Consider the following 13,358-nt stretch of genomic DNA (forward strand, 5'->3'; position numbering starts at 1 on the left):
TTTATAAATCATTTTATGACATAAAAATTATAATAAAACATTTTATGACATAATATGAAATGTCATAAAACACGGGCTATTTTCAAAGTAGATGCCTTTCTGAATATCTCCCTCCCATTCTTTCCAATGATGACGGTATAATAGAAGCTCTGCCATTGTTGAAGGAACTGAGGAATCTGCTAAGGAAATATCTTTGGAACAATGACCCAATGGGTCACAGGTTTGCTAATATAAATAATAACAGGCTATGAGTCACTACAAATGGTATTTCCTGGCTGGTTATAAGCTATGAAAACCAGTGTAGTATAGAGGTCAAGATGTTGGAGTAGGGAGACTCAGGTCTCCAGATCATCAGTTATGAAGCTCATTGGGTAAATCACTCTCTAAGCGAGGGTTGTCAAACTCAAGGTCTTTTGGCCGGATCCAGCCCAAGGGGTGCTTAGATCTGGCCCGTGCAGCTACCCTGGAAATAGAGGACCGGCCCGTGGTGCCTCTCAGCAAAAATGGAGCTTGGGAGGGCCATGCCTTCTGCACCCGTCTGCCAGCAAAAACAGAGCTATAGAGGGTTGCAGGAGGCAGTCATGGCTGTAAACAGAGCTCGGGAGCCTGTTTTCTTTGGCGGAGTGCTCAGGCCACCACAGGCGCCCACTGACACAAGTGATGTCAAGCTGGCTATGTTCACCCTGGCCACGCCCACCCGGCCTCCCGAGGTCAAACACAACCCTGATACAGCCCTCAATGAAATCGAGTTTGACACCCCTGCTCTAAGCCCAAACTCTCATGGGATTGTTATGAAATAAAACAGGACCAGTTTTATTTCATAACCTTTGAAGGAAGGAAGGAAGGGATATAAATCTAACAAAAAAAGTTATGCAAAAATATTTTATTTAACTTTTTTTAAATAAACTAGTTATAAGAATAATGGCTTAGTATGATGTCTGCTTCAGGGTTAAGTTACAGAATCAAGAAACTGAAATCTAGTACTGATATCTATAATGTTCTGGGCTGTCAGAATCCAGGCATAGGTTTAGCATATGTCTTGCTAATTGCAGATCAATTCTGCCTGAAGTCTAAATTAGAATAAAGTAAACAATTTAATAGAAGTGTGAATGTGACAGGCCACAACCAGTTTTGTAGGATTCTATGGGTGATTTAGCAAATTAGTTAATCAGCTGACTGAGCTTATGAGCTTTCCTCAAGTCCAAATTACCATACAAATATTTCTTGTTCAGCAGCTATTCAGTTATGACATTGCTGAACAAGAATGCTTAATATCAGTCCTTGTCGTTGTAGAAGTAGTTTATAGGACATACTCCTTGCAGTCATGTGATCTGTTCCTTGGAAATCAGCTTGCAATTATGTTATGGGATCCTGTGGTCACATGATCACCATTTCTGATCTTCAGTGCCGGTTTCTGACAAGCAAAATGAATGGGAAGCGAGGAAGTCACAAATGGCCGTCATGTCACAAATATCAGCCAGTTGCCAAGCATCTGAATGTTGAGTATGTGTCTATGGGTATGCTGCAACGGTCACAAGAATGAAAAATAGTCATAAGTCACCTTTTTTCGATTTCACTGTAACTTCGAACTGTTGTAAGTCGAGGACTACCTGTATAAATGGCTAAAATGGTGTCATACTTAGTTTTATGTTTAATTTATATTTAATAACAGAACTTGATAATTTCATCTATTTTGTAAGAAGTATTATGAATGGAGTTTGATGTTAATGCTTAGCTGATGTAGAAGAAAATTGACTATAATTTTAATAACTGTCTTGCAGGGTAAGCTTTCTATAATTGTTTTCATTTTGTCTAATGTAATAAAAAAATCTGTGCTCACAAGAACAATAAGACATACATTCAAATGGGTGGTATGTTCCATACAAAGTATTTTTGTCCAAGGTTTCATCAGTTATTTATGTAAGATTTGGATGGTGCAACGGAGTGTGCATGCGAGTGCAGTTCTTGAAAGGCAAACCACAATCATAAAGAACTATCTTACATAAGCTGTCATGATGACATTTCTAGTTTTGTCATGAAGATTTTTTTATACATAATAAGTTGATACATCTCATACATAAGATAATAGAAAAACGTTTTAATGGAGAAGATCTTGTAACAGTGGAAGAGCAGTTTGGTTGATAATTGTCCTGCTTCTGGTTCCAATTAAACACTCACTCAAAAAGTTGCTATGGGAAATAGTTTACTCAAGCCCAAAAAGTAAGAGCAGATAAAGATTACAAGCCAAAACAGAATCTGAAAGAAGTTTGCTTAAGTGGGTTTTCTTTAATGGCAGCACACAGAAGTGTAGTCCAAATCCAGTCCAGAGATCCAAGATCCAGGTCAGAATTTCATGAGCAGAATCCACATACAAGTATCACACAATAGCTAAAGATTATATAGATAGTTGCTTCCAAGGGATCATGACTCAGGAATACCTCTAATCAAGCGATGCATTTTGTGCTTGGCAAGGAACTTCATAGAAATGTCAGTTTCATTTCACTCTGCTTGCTGGGTTGTGGAGGCTGGTAGATCTTATGTTGACACCCTCATCTGGCTTCTTCAGCTATTCAGATAGTGCCTTTGTTTGATTTGTTTCATTTGATTGAGTTTGTTTCTCCTGAGGTCGACATTTCACAAGTTGTAACAGCTTCTTCACATTCAGTCACTGTCTGTTTCCTAAGTCATGACAATATAAATGGGGCTGCTATTTGAGATTCCATTCCAACAGTCCTTAAATCATTGCACTGGCTGCCTGTGAGCTAAAGGCAAAATTCAAAGCTTAAGTCTCAAAGACTTAAAATCTCCCACCAACATCACCGATCGTTTGGAATTAATTTCATCCACTTAGACCGTACACAAAATTCTAACCATGGAGTCGACTCACAGTAGAGCGTCAAGGTACTGAGGATTTAACAGCTGCCAGCTGATGAAAGGTTGTAAACTGTAATTTGTAATATGATGCAATGTAAGGCAAGACTGATGCAACAAGGTGTCTATATGTATAGGTGTTCATTAGAGGGCATTCCTCTCTCTCATCATGTATTTCATTTTCTCTCCTTGTGTCCGAGCTGAGTGGTAAGGGAATTTATCTCCTGCATGTATATTCTGTATATATTTTGTATATAAACTACTATTGTCTAAAGGTTCCGTGTGTGCTGTGTATTGCTCCTGGGTTTATCTCATAATAGTTACATTGCCAAAACTCTGACATAGAGTTACTGCCTTACCTACTGTGTCCTTCCCCCCCTCCCCCCAATTTGTGAAATTCTCTTTCTGGATAAGAATGGCTGCCTCTGATCCCATTTAGACCCATGCAATAGCTCTAAGACATGGTTATTCATCCAGATATATTTTGGATAAAATAGCCCCAGGTGTTTTTAATGGGCTTTACATTTAAAGAAATAATGAGACCGTTTAAATATTTCCTTATGGTTATGGTTAATCCACTTGTCAATGTGAAATTTATAAAGGTAATTCAAATCCTTCTTTGCAGCTTTGCAGCTGAAAAATCATGTACTTACTAGCTAGTACCATTTACTTGATGAAATAATTTTCTCCTACTCATTTTTTGATAGAAAGCTACCTTACCCTGAAATAGAAGAGCTGTATTTAGCTCAAGACCATTTACTGTTAGCGTCTCTCCATCTTTTACGCAGCAGCTTTTTCTGGAAAAACAAGGGATAGAATGTGGTCAACTATGGCATTTGAATGATCAAAGCCAGGCATCTAAAGAGTTATTTCTTTTTCAGAGTCAATAGGTTCTATATATATCTTCTTTCCTAACAAGTTTAGTACTATATTTACCCAGACTTCCTTGCATATTAAGATTTTAGAAGAAGCTGTTATTCACTTCTTTATTAACCCAAAACATTATTTTGAATTTTTTAGACAGGTAAGACATGTAAATGAATAATTTTAAATATGTCAGTTGAGCTACAGGTGCATATTATTTTGTTTCTAATGGAAATTATGGAAATGTTATTGCTGATTAAAAAGATTACTATATTTGTCAGAATACACATATGTATTATTATAGTCGTGAATATTAAGTATATGCATTTCTATCCAAAAAATATTGTGAAATCATCGAAAACATTAGAAGTGTGGCAAAGCAACAGCAAAGGCTTAACTGTTAAGTTCACAAATAATTTCAGGTAGCTGTTATAGCTTTCCAGACTCGGCTAGAAACAGTTATAGCTGTGGACTGTTGTGATGGCAACAGAAGCATTTTGGAGAAGTGAGAAACTAATGGACACAAAGCCTGTGGTTATGATGACATGTGAATGAGGAGAATGTACAAAGTCTTGTTTAGCAATCAGTAGCTTTATAATACCTGAGAATAAGAATCCATGATCAGCCCAAGGCAAAACCAGTAATTTCTCATGAACTGAATGCAGAAATATTTTTTAAAAGACTGGAGGTCAAAGTACAGATAGTTTTTTGATGTATACTAAATACCAAAAGATCTTGACAAGCTTAGCAGGAATTGTCATTGTGTCTGTTCCTCAGCTTAGATATCTTAAAAAATATTGATGTATTTTTGCAGTATGCATTTTTGTTTAGAACTTAATCAATTACCTAAAAAGCTATCTACTGAAGGGTTAGGAGGCAGAACAGAAGTAGGAATTTCTAAAACACACTAAGCTACCACACATGTGGCAGTTTGCCTAGAACTGCCAACATCCTCCCTCAGTCTGAAAGAAATTGAAACATGATTGGTGAGGATGCCAGACAAGTGAAATAAATATTTTATATCGGGAGTTGGTTTTTTTATAAGGAAGAAAATTGGTATTACATCACTGCATATTCTTTTAACCATGCAATAATTTGCCATGTATACCAAATGCCCATAATTATAAAGGCATCAAATGATATATCTATGATCATCTTTTCAAGAGGAATCCACAAGCCCTGCAGAAAAATATATGAAGCAGTCTTTTAGTGAGTCAGATGGCTGGTCTCATTTCCTATCTGCAAAACATATGACATTTGGAAAACAAAAGGGTCAATGTTGGGTTTTTCTAACTGCATATAGTATATTATACAGCTCATTGATACAACTGGGAGGAAATGCTTGCAAAATAATTTGCTCATTTTCTATTTCAGAATTGTGTTTACTTTTTCTGCTGTTTATAAAATGCAATACAAGGTGTCTTATTACTCTATCACAGCTGCATTTCTAGAAATTACTTTGAAGTGATGTGTATTTAGACTAATTTGTTCTACACATTTAATATAAATGGTGGGAAATCAAACTCACAAGCATTTAGAAGTCTTCCATCTTTTGATCCAAGCCACTTTCCCTGCATGGGTGCCCTTCATCTGGATTGGGTTTAAAGTGGCCATAATTTCCAGGCACTAATTGCAATCAGAGTAGAAGTCTGTGGGAAGTTATCATCCAGCCCTCTCCCAGAAAAAAATGAAATATCCTAGGAAATATTGAAAAGGCAGAATGTTTCTCTGGATGTGAAAAGAAGCATGTTTTAAGACAGAATAGTTGCCTGTAGCTTCCTGCCTACCCCCACTTTGTCAATAGGCCCATTAAGACTAGCCAGGCTAGCCCACTTTACATAATAAAGACTTCAGCAGCAGCTACAGAAAGTCATGATAATATTGGAACTTTATTCAGCTGAGCACATGGCATCTGAGAGCTCATCCACACTTGGATTCAAAAACACAGCCTAGAGAGTAGCCCCCTGCATGGCACCATGAGAGTCTGATAACCAATCAGAATACATTTCTTACACAGGAACAGGAAACAGAGAGGTGGGACTAAACAGGGTATAAAAAGCCTAGCAAGCCCCTTCCTCAGCCCTTCTCTCTTCTCCACCAACATTAAAGCATGTGATCACCCTTTCTGTTCAGGGCTAAAGCCATGTGGCCCTGTCCAACAATAAACCATCTTTTCAAGCAGCCTCCATGTCTCCAGTGTCTTCTTCCCCACTTGGAGCTGAACCCAGAAGGACATTTCTTTTAACAATTGGCACCAGGGCAGTTTCAAGAACCATGCCTTTTAAAATAGGCAGCCTGTAACTTAAAGGGAAAGCATGGCTGTGAATAATTTTGGGATTTCTGCTTGTTTAAAACCTGTCTGGAAGCTCACAGAAAGTGATATCTGATACTAATTGGCATGGAAAATTGGATACTGTAAATTTCTTTCCCTGGTTGCTAGACCTTCATGGTTGAAAGCTATCTGGGAGCCACTGAAGAGATCCTTCAGCTGTCTCTCTCAATGCTTTTTCATCAGAAGAATTAAGTCTCCCTGATCTGACTAATTTTAATCTCTTGTCAAAACATGTGCGTTCCACTCACGTTTTGGAAAAAAAAAGGAGGGATTGTGGGAAGTTATCATCCAGCCCTCTCCCAGAAAAAATGAAATATCCTAGGAAATATTGAAAAGGCAGAATGTTTCTCTGGATGTGAAAAGAAGTATGTTTTAAAAGACAGAATAGTTGCCCGTAGCTTCCTGCCCACCCCCACTTTGTCAATAGGCCCATTAAGACTAGCCAGGCTAGCCCACTTTACATAATAAAGACTTCAGCAGCAGCAGCTACAGAAAGTCATGATAATATTGGAACTTTATTCAGCTGAGCACATGGCATCTGAGGGCTCACCCACACTTGGATTCAAAAACACAGCCTAGAGAGTAGCCCCCTGCATGGCACCATGGGAGTCTGATAACCAATCAGAATACATTTCTTACACAGGAACAGGAAACAGAGAGGTGGGACTAAACAGGGTATAAAAAGCCTACCAAGCCCCTTCCTCAGCCCTTCTCTCTTTTTCTCCACCAACATTAAAGCATGTGATCACCTTTTCTGTTCAGGGCTCAAGCCATGTGGCCCTATCCAACAATAAACCATCTTTTCAAGCAGCCTCCATGTCTCCAGTGTCTTCTTCCCCACTTGGAGCTGAACCCAGAAGGACATTTCTTTTAACAAGTCCAACACAACTTAAGGGCTCATAGAGAGACTACAGTGCATCTGGAGTCTTTAAGAGACATTTTATTCTGAAGATATCCCTCAAGAGTAACAAGGAAAAGAATTTGTCAGCCTGGTTTCATGGTCAAATTGGGAGTGGAAGACAAGTTTAGCTGGCTCAGATGGGAAAAAAGTAGAACGGGTTATGTTCACAACGACCTGGAAGGACACAGTTGTTAAAAGCCGACCAAGAACCAGAAGGGGATCCATCAATTTTTAGATCCCATCAACTTCTAGGAGCTGGTCCTATTTATGTAAACGCCTCATGACCATGTGCTGTGCAACACAAGCGGAACTCCACCTTCCTCGCTTCCCCTCCCACTAAGGAGATTGGGGGTGGGGGTAAAGGAAGAGAAAAACTGGAGGAGCTTCCTTAAACCTAGTTTCCTCCTCTTCTTCCTCCTCCTCCTCTCCCTCCCCCACCATTTCTCCTTCCTCCTCCCTCTTTATCATCCTCCTCCTCCTCCTGGCCGGAGCTTTTGTTTTTCTTCCCAAGCTATTTCCCACACGTGATTGCCGTGTTTTTGCGCCGATCGCTCGGCGTGCCGCGTGCACCTATAAATGCTAATAACTTTGGCCCAGGAGAAAAGAAAGGCAGGAGCCAGAAGAGGGGAGGAAAGGAAGGGGAGAGGTGGGGGTGCATAACTCGGGCGCTCTATCCATGCAAGCGGCCGGGGGGGAGGCGGAAGACATGCCATGCAAGCCAAAAGTCCCCTGCTTGGCGCGGCTGGCGCTCCCTCGCCTCGCCCCAGCTTGCTGTTAACCCTCCGCTCGCCGCCGGGGAGGTCGCGCCTGCCGCTCGAAGTCTCAGTCTTGTCCGCTCCGAGGGAGGGACAGAGGGTGGACGGGCGGACGAGCAAGCTCCACAGACAATGGCGGCGGCGGCAGCGGCGGCGGCTCCTCCTGCCGCCGCCGCCGCCACTACCAGCAGCCGCAGCAGCCCCGAGGGTGCCAGCAGTGGCGACGGCAGTACATTCCACCAGCAGCTGGAGCCCTGCTTAAGGAAGCAGCCGCCGCCGCGCATGGACCCGCGGCGGAGGCAGGCTGCGCTCTCCTTCCTAACGAATATCTCGCTGGACGGGCGGCCGGTGTTGCAGGGCGAGGAGGGCGGCGAAGAGAGCGACGACGGCGCGGCAGCCGCTGCAAATACGGCTTCTGCTGCAGCCTGCGGTATCAGCAGCAGCAACAGCACTCGGACTCGTCGGGGCAACCTGAGCGCTTTCCAGTCGCCCGCCCCGCAGCACTACGAAGCTTATGCCAGCGCCTGCGGTAGCAGCGGCAACGTCAAGCTCATGAGCCCCCTGGGAGCGGCTGGCCAGCCGCAGCAAGGCGAAGGCGACGAGCCGGAGGAGGACGAGGACGAAGATGCCTTCGCTAGCGTGCAGGTGCCCATCGTCGGCCCCGCCGCCGCCGCCGCCCTCCCGGCCTCCTCTGGGACCCCCTGTGCAAGGGGTCGCCTCAACTCTTTCACTCAGGGAATCCTGCCCGTGTCCTTCGCCAGAACCGCCCCACAAAACTATTGCTGCCTCGAGCAAGGCCCGGTGGGCGCCAGCGCTTTTGAGCTGCAGAGGTCCAGGTAAGTGGCATTCAGAAAGGCCTCCAATGGTTGTGGGTGTCTCCTTTTCTTCCAGAGGGGAAAAAAAACCCAGAAGGAAACAAACCAGGGTTTAAATCTTACCTTGAAGCTCTTTTGGTATCTAATGTCTGAGATTGAGTTTTGTATCACTCTGCACATGCCCAAAGGTATGCCTCTCTTCAAGAATATTTAAGGTTTTCCTGGGCTGGTAACATCAGGAGCAGGCTATAGTTAGTTCTCAATTTTGATCAGTTATATATTTATTGTTGCAATTTATGTGCCGCTTAATTCCAGGGTTTGAGGCGTCTCCAAATTGTTTCCACTTACTTTCCAATGTGTGTACACAGGTAGAGGAGTCAATGTTAACATATTGGTGAGAAGAAAATATTTTCTTCGTGTTCAGAGAAACTTCTGTACTTTGAGGCTCTTAATATTTAGCAAAAGGGATTTGAGCTGAACAATGAAAATGTGGTGGAAAGGGATCATGTGCAAATATCATGTAAGGGGAATTAGTTGTTATGCATTGACACAGTTGGCACTGATTTGATTTTTCCCCCAGTAGATCTTTGTAAGTTAAATCAGAAGTCTAATATACTATCCTTGTCCACAGGTGGACTCAGGAGCTAAAATGGGTAGGGCTTGGTTAGTAGGTGGATGAAAGATTTAAGAAATCTCAAGATTAAAAGACTAACTAAGGAGTTAAAACACCTTAGAAAAATGCACTGGCGTCCCACTTCTGTATTGTAACCAAAAGGATTGTTCATAAGTAAAATGAGCATGATGAATTTCATCAGTGTTTTGAAGGCAACTAACCAAATCTCAGCACTAGTCTTGAAATCAGGACTTATGTCATTTTCTTATTGTCGAAGTTTGGGGCAATAATTTCTAAACCTGCTTTTTAGGTTAATGGAGAAGTCACTTTTTTTCAATTGCATTTCAACCTCTGAAATTACCACTTAGTACCACTCATCAACAGATGGGCACAATTGAACCCAAAATTTATGTTACTAAACAAGGCAGTTAAGTGAGTTGTGCCCCATTTTCCCACTCTTTCCCCACAGTTGTTTAGTGAATCACAGCAGTCTGTTAGCCTCTGCTTTGCTGCTGCTTCGGCTGCCATTGAAACGGGGAGGGGGGCATGGTATTTGGGAGGGGAATCATTATGTGCTGGAGGAGTGTTCCAGAAGCTGTCCTGACCATCTCTTTGCGCATGTGGAGAAAGGGAGTTTCCTGCCAAGGCTAACTGTCCAGCATTCCACCCTGATGATGCTTTTTGAAGATATCTCCCACCTGACAGTTGGGTGAATTATTATTGGACTATGAAACGGGGTGCCAAGGGGAGGGGATTGAACTATACATGATATCCATTGCTTTTGCGCCAATTTATCCAGACTCAGCTTTGCTTTGCTACTTATCATTTGTAATTAGTAAAAGTACACTTAATTTCAAGAATGGAGTTGAGTGGTTTATTTCCTGATTATTAAATGAAGCAGCACCTGACAATAAGCTGAGTCTCACCTCGCACCCAACTCGGAGCGAACACCTTCCGAGGGGGGGTGCCCTCACAGAAGAAAAAAAAATGTCTTTACACGACAGCGACCAGGAAGAAGAAATGGGTGCAACGACAGCACCATCTTTAACAGAAATGCTGGCCAACCTGAGAGTGGAGGAACCTACTGTTCGACCCAGGTGGACTTGGGGAGTGGGACAGAAAGAGGAACCTGATGAACCACTAACTGGAGTCACGAGAAGGAGGCCCAGAAAACCAGCTGCTGACTGGCGTGTCTCTAAGGAGGCAGACTACAAGATGTCCCAAACCATGAAACTCCTTGAAAAGGCAAGGAGTGAACGCCGGGCTCGAGAGAGTGCTGTGGAAAGGGACCCAGCAGAGGAACTAGAGAGAAGGTACCCGTTGCTTAGTTTAAGGGAGACTGGAGGGGCCGAAGGGGGATATGCACAAGAAAACCCAGCACTGACCTCTCCCCCTGCGGCTAGAGCCATTACGAGAGCAGGGGGAGGGCAGGCGACGCCAGATGGCTAAGGTCCCACCTTTAAGCGTAAAGTATGATGGAGAACCTAGCAGTTTGGGGTTGTTTATAATTCAGGTCTGGAATTATATGCAAATATATGGGCCTGATCTGGACTCTGATGAATCTAAAGTAAGAATAGTGTTAATGGCTCTAGAGAAGAAAGCAGCTGACTGGATGGTCGGATTACATAATAGTGACTCCCCTCTCCTGAGGAATTTTGATGACTATATGGCAGCAATGAGGAGACGTTTTGACGACCCTCTCACCGAGCGCCGAGCTAGGCTAAAATTTACGACTCTCAGACAGGAGAAAAAGACTGTGCCTGAATATGTACAGGAATTCCAAGAATTATCGGCTTATATGAGGGGATGGTCTGAAGAAGCCTTGTTAGATCGATTCGCAGATGGCTTGAACAGAGATGTTTACCAGCAGTGCGTAAACAGACGAATTCCCCGTCGCTTAGAGCCTTGGTACGAAAACGCTGCAGATATTGAGCTTGATTTGGCTAGACTTCGTTGCAAGGAAGAGGGAGAAGTTGAGGATTCCCCTCCCGCCGCTAAAGCTCCCCTCCCAAAGGGACAAAAAAGAGGTAGGGGAGGTTTCACAGGCAAGCCCAAGCCCTCCGCTTGCTTCCGCTGTGGGAAGGAGGGGCACCGTGTTGTGAATTGCTGAGTCAAGCTGACCCACATCGCTCCCATTCATTTTGCTTGTTGGAAGCCGGTTGGGAAAGTTACAAATGGTGATCACATGACACCCCAACCCAACAGTGCAACTGTCATAAATCCATGCCATTTACTGAGCACCTGAATTTTGATCAAGTGACTATGGGGATGCTGCAAAGGTCATAAGTGAAAAAGAGTCCTAACTCATTTTTTTCAGTGCTGTTGTAACATTGATAGGTCACTAAACAAAAGTTTGTAAGTCAAAGACTAGCTGTAACATTTAGAACAGCACTTAAATGTTGTTAATGCTGAAACTATGTATAGTAATCAAACTATCAATTAAAATGTAAAACTATTTCTGCACCTTGATCAGATCATCCTTTCCTATTCCAGTTGTTAAATTTAGTGACAAAATAGTACTCCTATAAGGGAAGAAACTAGGCTGCTCAATACTTATTGATGCAAAGAAGTAACATAGAAAATTTCATTTACTCTCCCCTCTCCTTTTCTCTTTGGATTCTACTTGTAAATCATCATAATGGGTTTAGCATATTACAAGGGGGTCAGTAATTTTCATTTTTAATGGCGTCATCATTTCATGAAATCATAGTGAAATTAATGAGAAGCAAATCTCCATACCTTTCTGAAGGTAACACTGGTAGACAGTCAATTAAAATAACAGTCATATCTAATCTTTTTTTTCTGGGGAGTGTTGATCTTTGTATCTGAAATATTAATCCTTTCATTTATTCTCTTCTGTTATCATGCATTATTTATGAGCAGATGCATCACCCCATCACTTGCACTCTGTTGTTTTTCAGCATTGATCTTTAATGGGAAGCTACCACAGCCTATTTGTTTAAAGCAGTGCTTTCAAACCATGATGGCTGGGGAATTCTGGGAGATGAAGTCCACATACCTTAAAAGTTGCCACGTTTGGGAAGCATTGGTTTAAAGAGTAAACATTCTATTTATCTTGGAAGTTAGGCAGGGCTGGCCCCGATTGGCTTGGATTAAGGACCATTTGGGAATTCCAAGTCTGTTGGCTGGACAAGGGAATCAAGAAAAAAGCTTTGGAAGAAGACTGAGCAGACCTAGAAGTAGAAATGGAATGATGTGCAGAAACTTAACACAAATGCTGAGCTGGATTTAATTCGAAGCATCTTTATCTTACCTATTTTAAAACATTAAAGAAAGTCTTCTAAGCAGTTATCGGTGAATAAATAAGAGCAACAATCTGTAAATCTCCCCCCCCCCAACTGCTTTAAACTTGATTTAGATCTTAATAAGAATAATTGGCAGAAGACAAGCATTTGGTTGCTGCAGCTGAAACCTCAGGTTTGTATCTGCCCTAGGATATTAAGTAGTGTCGCTGATCTGGTTAGGATAAAAAGAGTGCATGACAGAATCAAGATAGATGTTTATAAGGGTAAATGTGCATTTATTTGTTACAATGTGTGATTGCTTGGATAAGGATTTATGTATTTATATTAGATTTCTCTCCTTTTTTTTTGTCCCTGTGTGTCAGTGTTAACTTTGGGTGGCTACCGGAACAAATGACTGCAATTTTCTTGGCAAGGTTTTTAGGAATTGGTTTGCCATTCCCTACCACTACACCAAAGTGTCTCTCTTGCTCCCATGGAAAAAGAAAATTTATTGATGGGAAAATATATCCATGTAAATAATACTACCCTGTTTCCCCGAACATAAGACACCCCACCCCCCGGATAATAAGCCCAATCGGGCTTTTGAGCATGTGTGCTAAAATAAGCCTTCCCCCAAAAATAAACCCTCACTGAAAATATTGCAACACAGCAGCAGCCATAAGGTGATCACGCTTGCCACCTCCTGCACCTCAAAAATAATAAGACCTCCCTCCCCGATAATAAGACCAAACACTTATTTCAGAGGTCAAAAGAAAATAAGACCCTGTCTTATTTTGGGGAAAATACAATACTTCTAAAGAAAAAAAATGGGTTTAAAAAGTAGGTTTAGAAATTATTGCCCCAAACTTTCACAGTTGCAACCAGATTCTGGGGGCAAGATAATTTTTATAATAAAATGATCAGTGGTAGGCTGTAGGCTGCACGGCATGAGAAAGGTTTTA

General features: G+C 42.1%; 1 protein-coding gene and 1 long non-coding RNA gene across 3 annotated transcripts in view; one reads left to right on the top strand and one right to left on the bottom strand.

Annotated features, from left to right (window-relative positions):
* Window positions 1-2,054: 2,054 nt before the first annotated feature.
* On the bottom strand, window positions 2,055-9,605 carry LOC116512202. Its single transcript, XR_004255848.1, has 3 exons — window positions 8,662-9,605; window positions 5,264-5,432; window positions 2,055-3,668 (listed from the first exon to the last, which is right to left on the bottom strand). It is a non-coding gene; the product is annotated as an uncharacterized LOC116512202 (long non-coding RNA).
* The window catches only part of CABLES1 (Cdk5 and Abl enzyme substrate 1), a 70,559-nt gene continuing 64,452 nt past the window's right edge, over window positions 7,252-13,358 (top strand). The window contains exon 1 of one of the 2 annotated variants that reach the window (XM_032222544.1): window positions 7,252-8,559. In XM_032222544.1, coding sequence (XP_032078435.1) covers window positions 7,856-8,559 — 704 coding nt within the window. In that variant the 5' untranslated portion in view covers window positions 7,252-7,855. The remainder of the gene's footprint in view (window positions 8,560-13,358) is intronic. The other variant, XM_032222543.1, reaches the window with a different exon arrangement.

The sequence above is a fragment of the Thamnophis elegans genome, chromosome 8 (assembly GCF_009769535.1).
Source record: "Thamnophis elegans isolate rThaEle1 chromosome 8, rThaEle1.pri, whole genome shotgun sequence".
NCBI classification, from domain to species: Eukaryota; Metazoa; Chordata; class Lepidosauria; order Squamata; family Colubridae; genus Thamnophis; species Thamnophis elegans.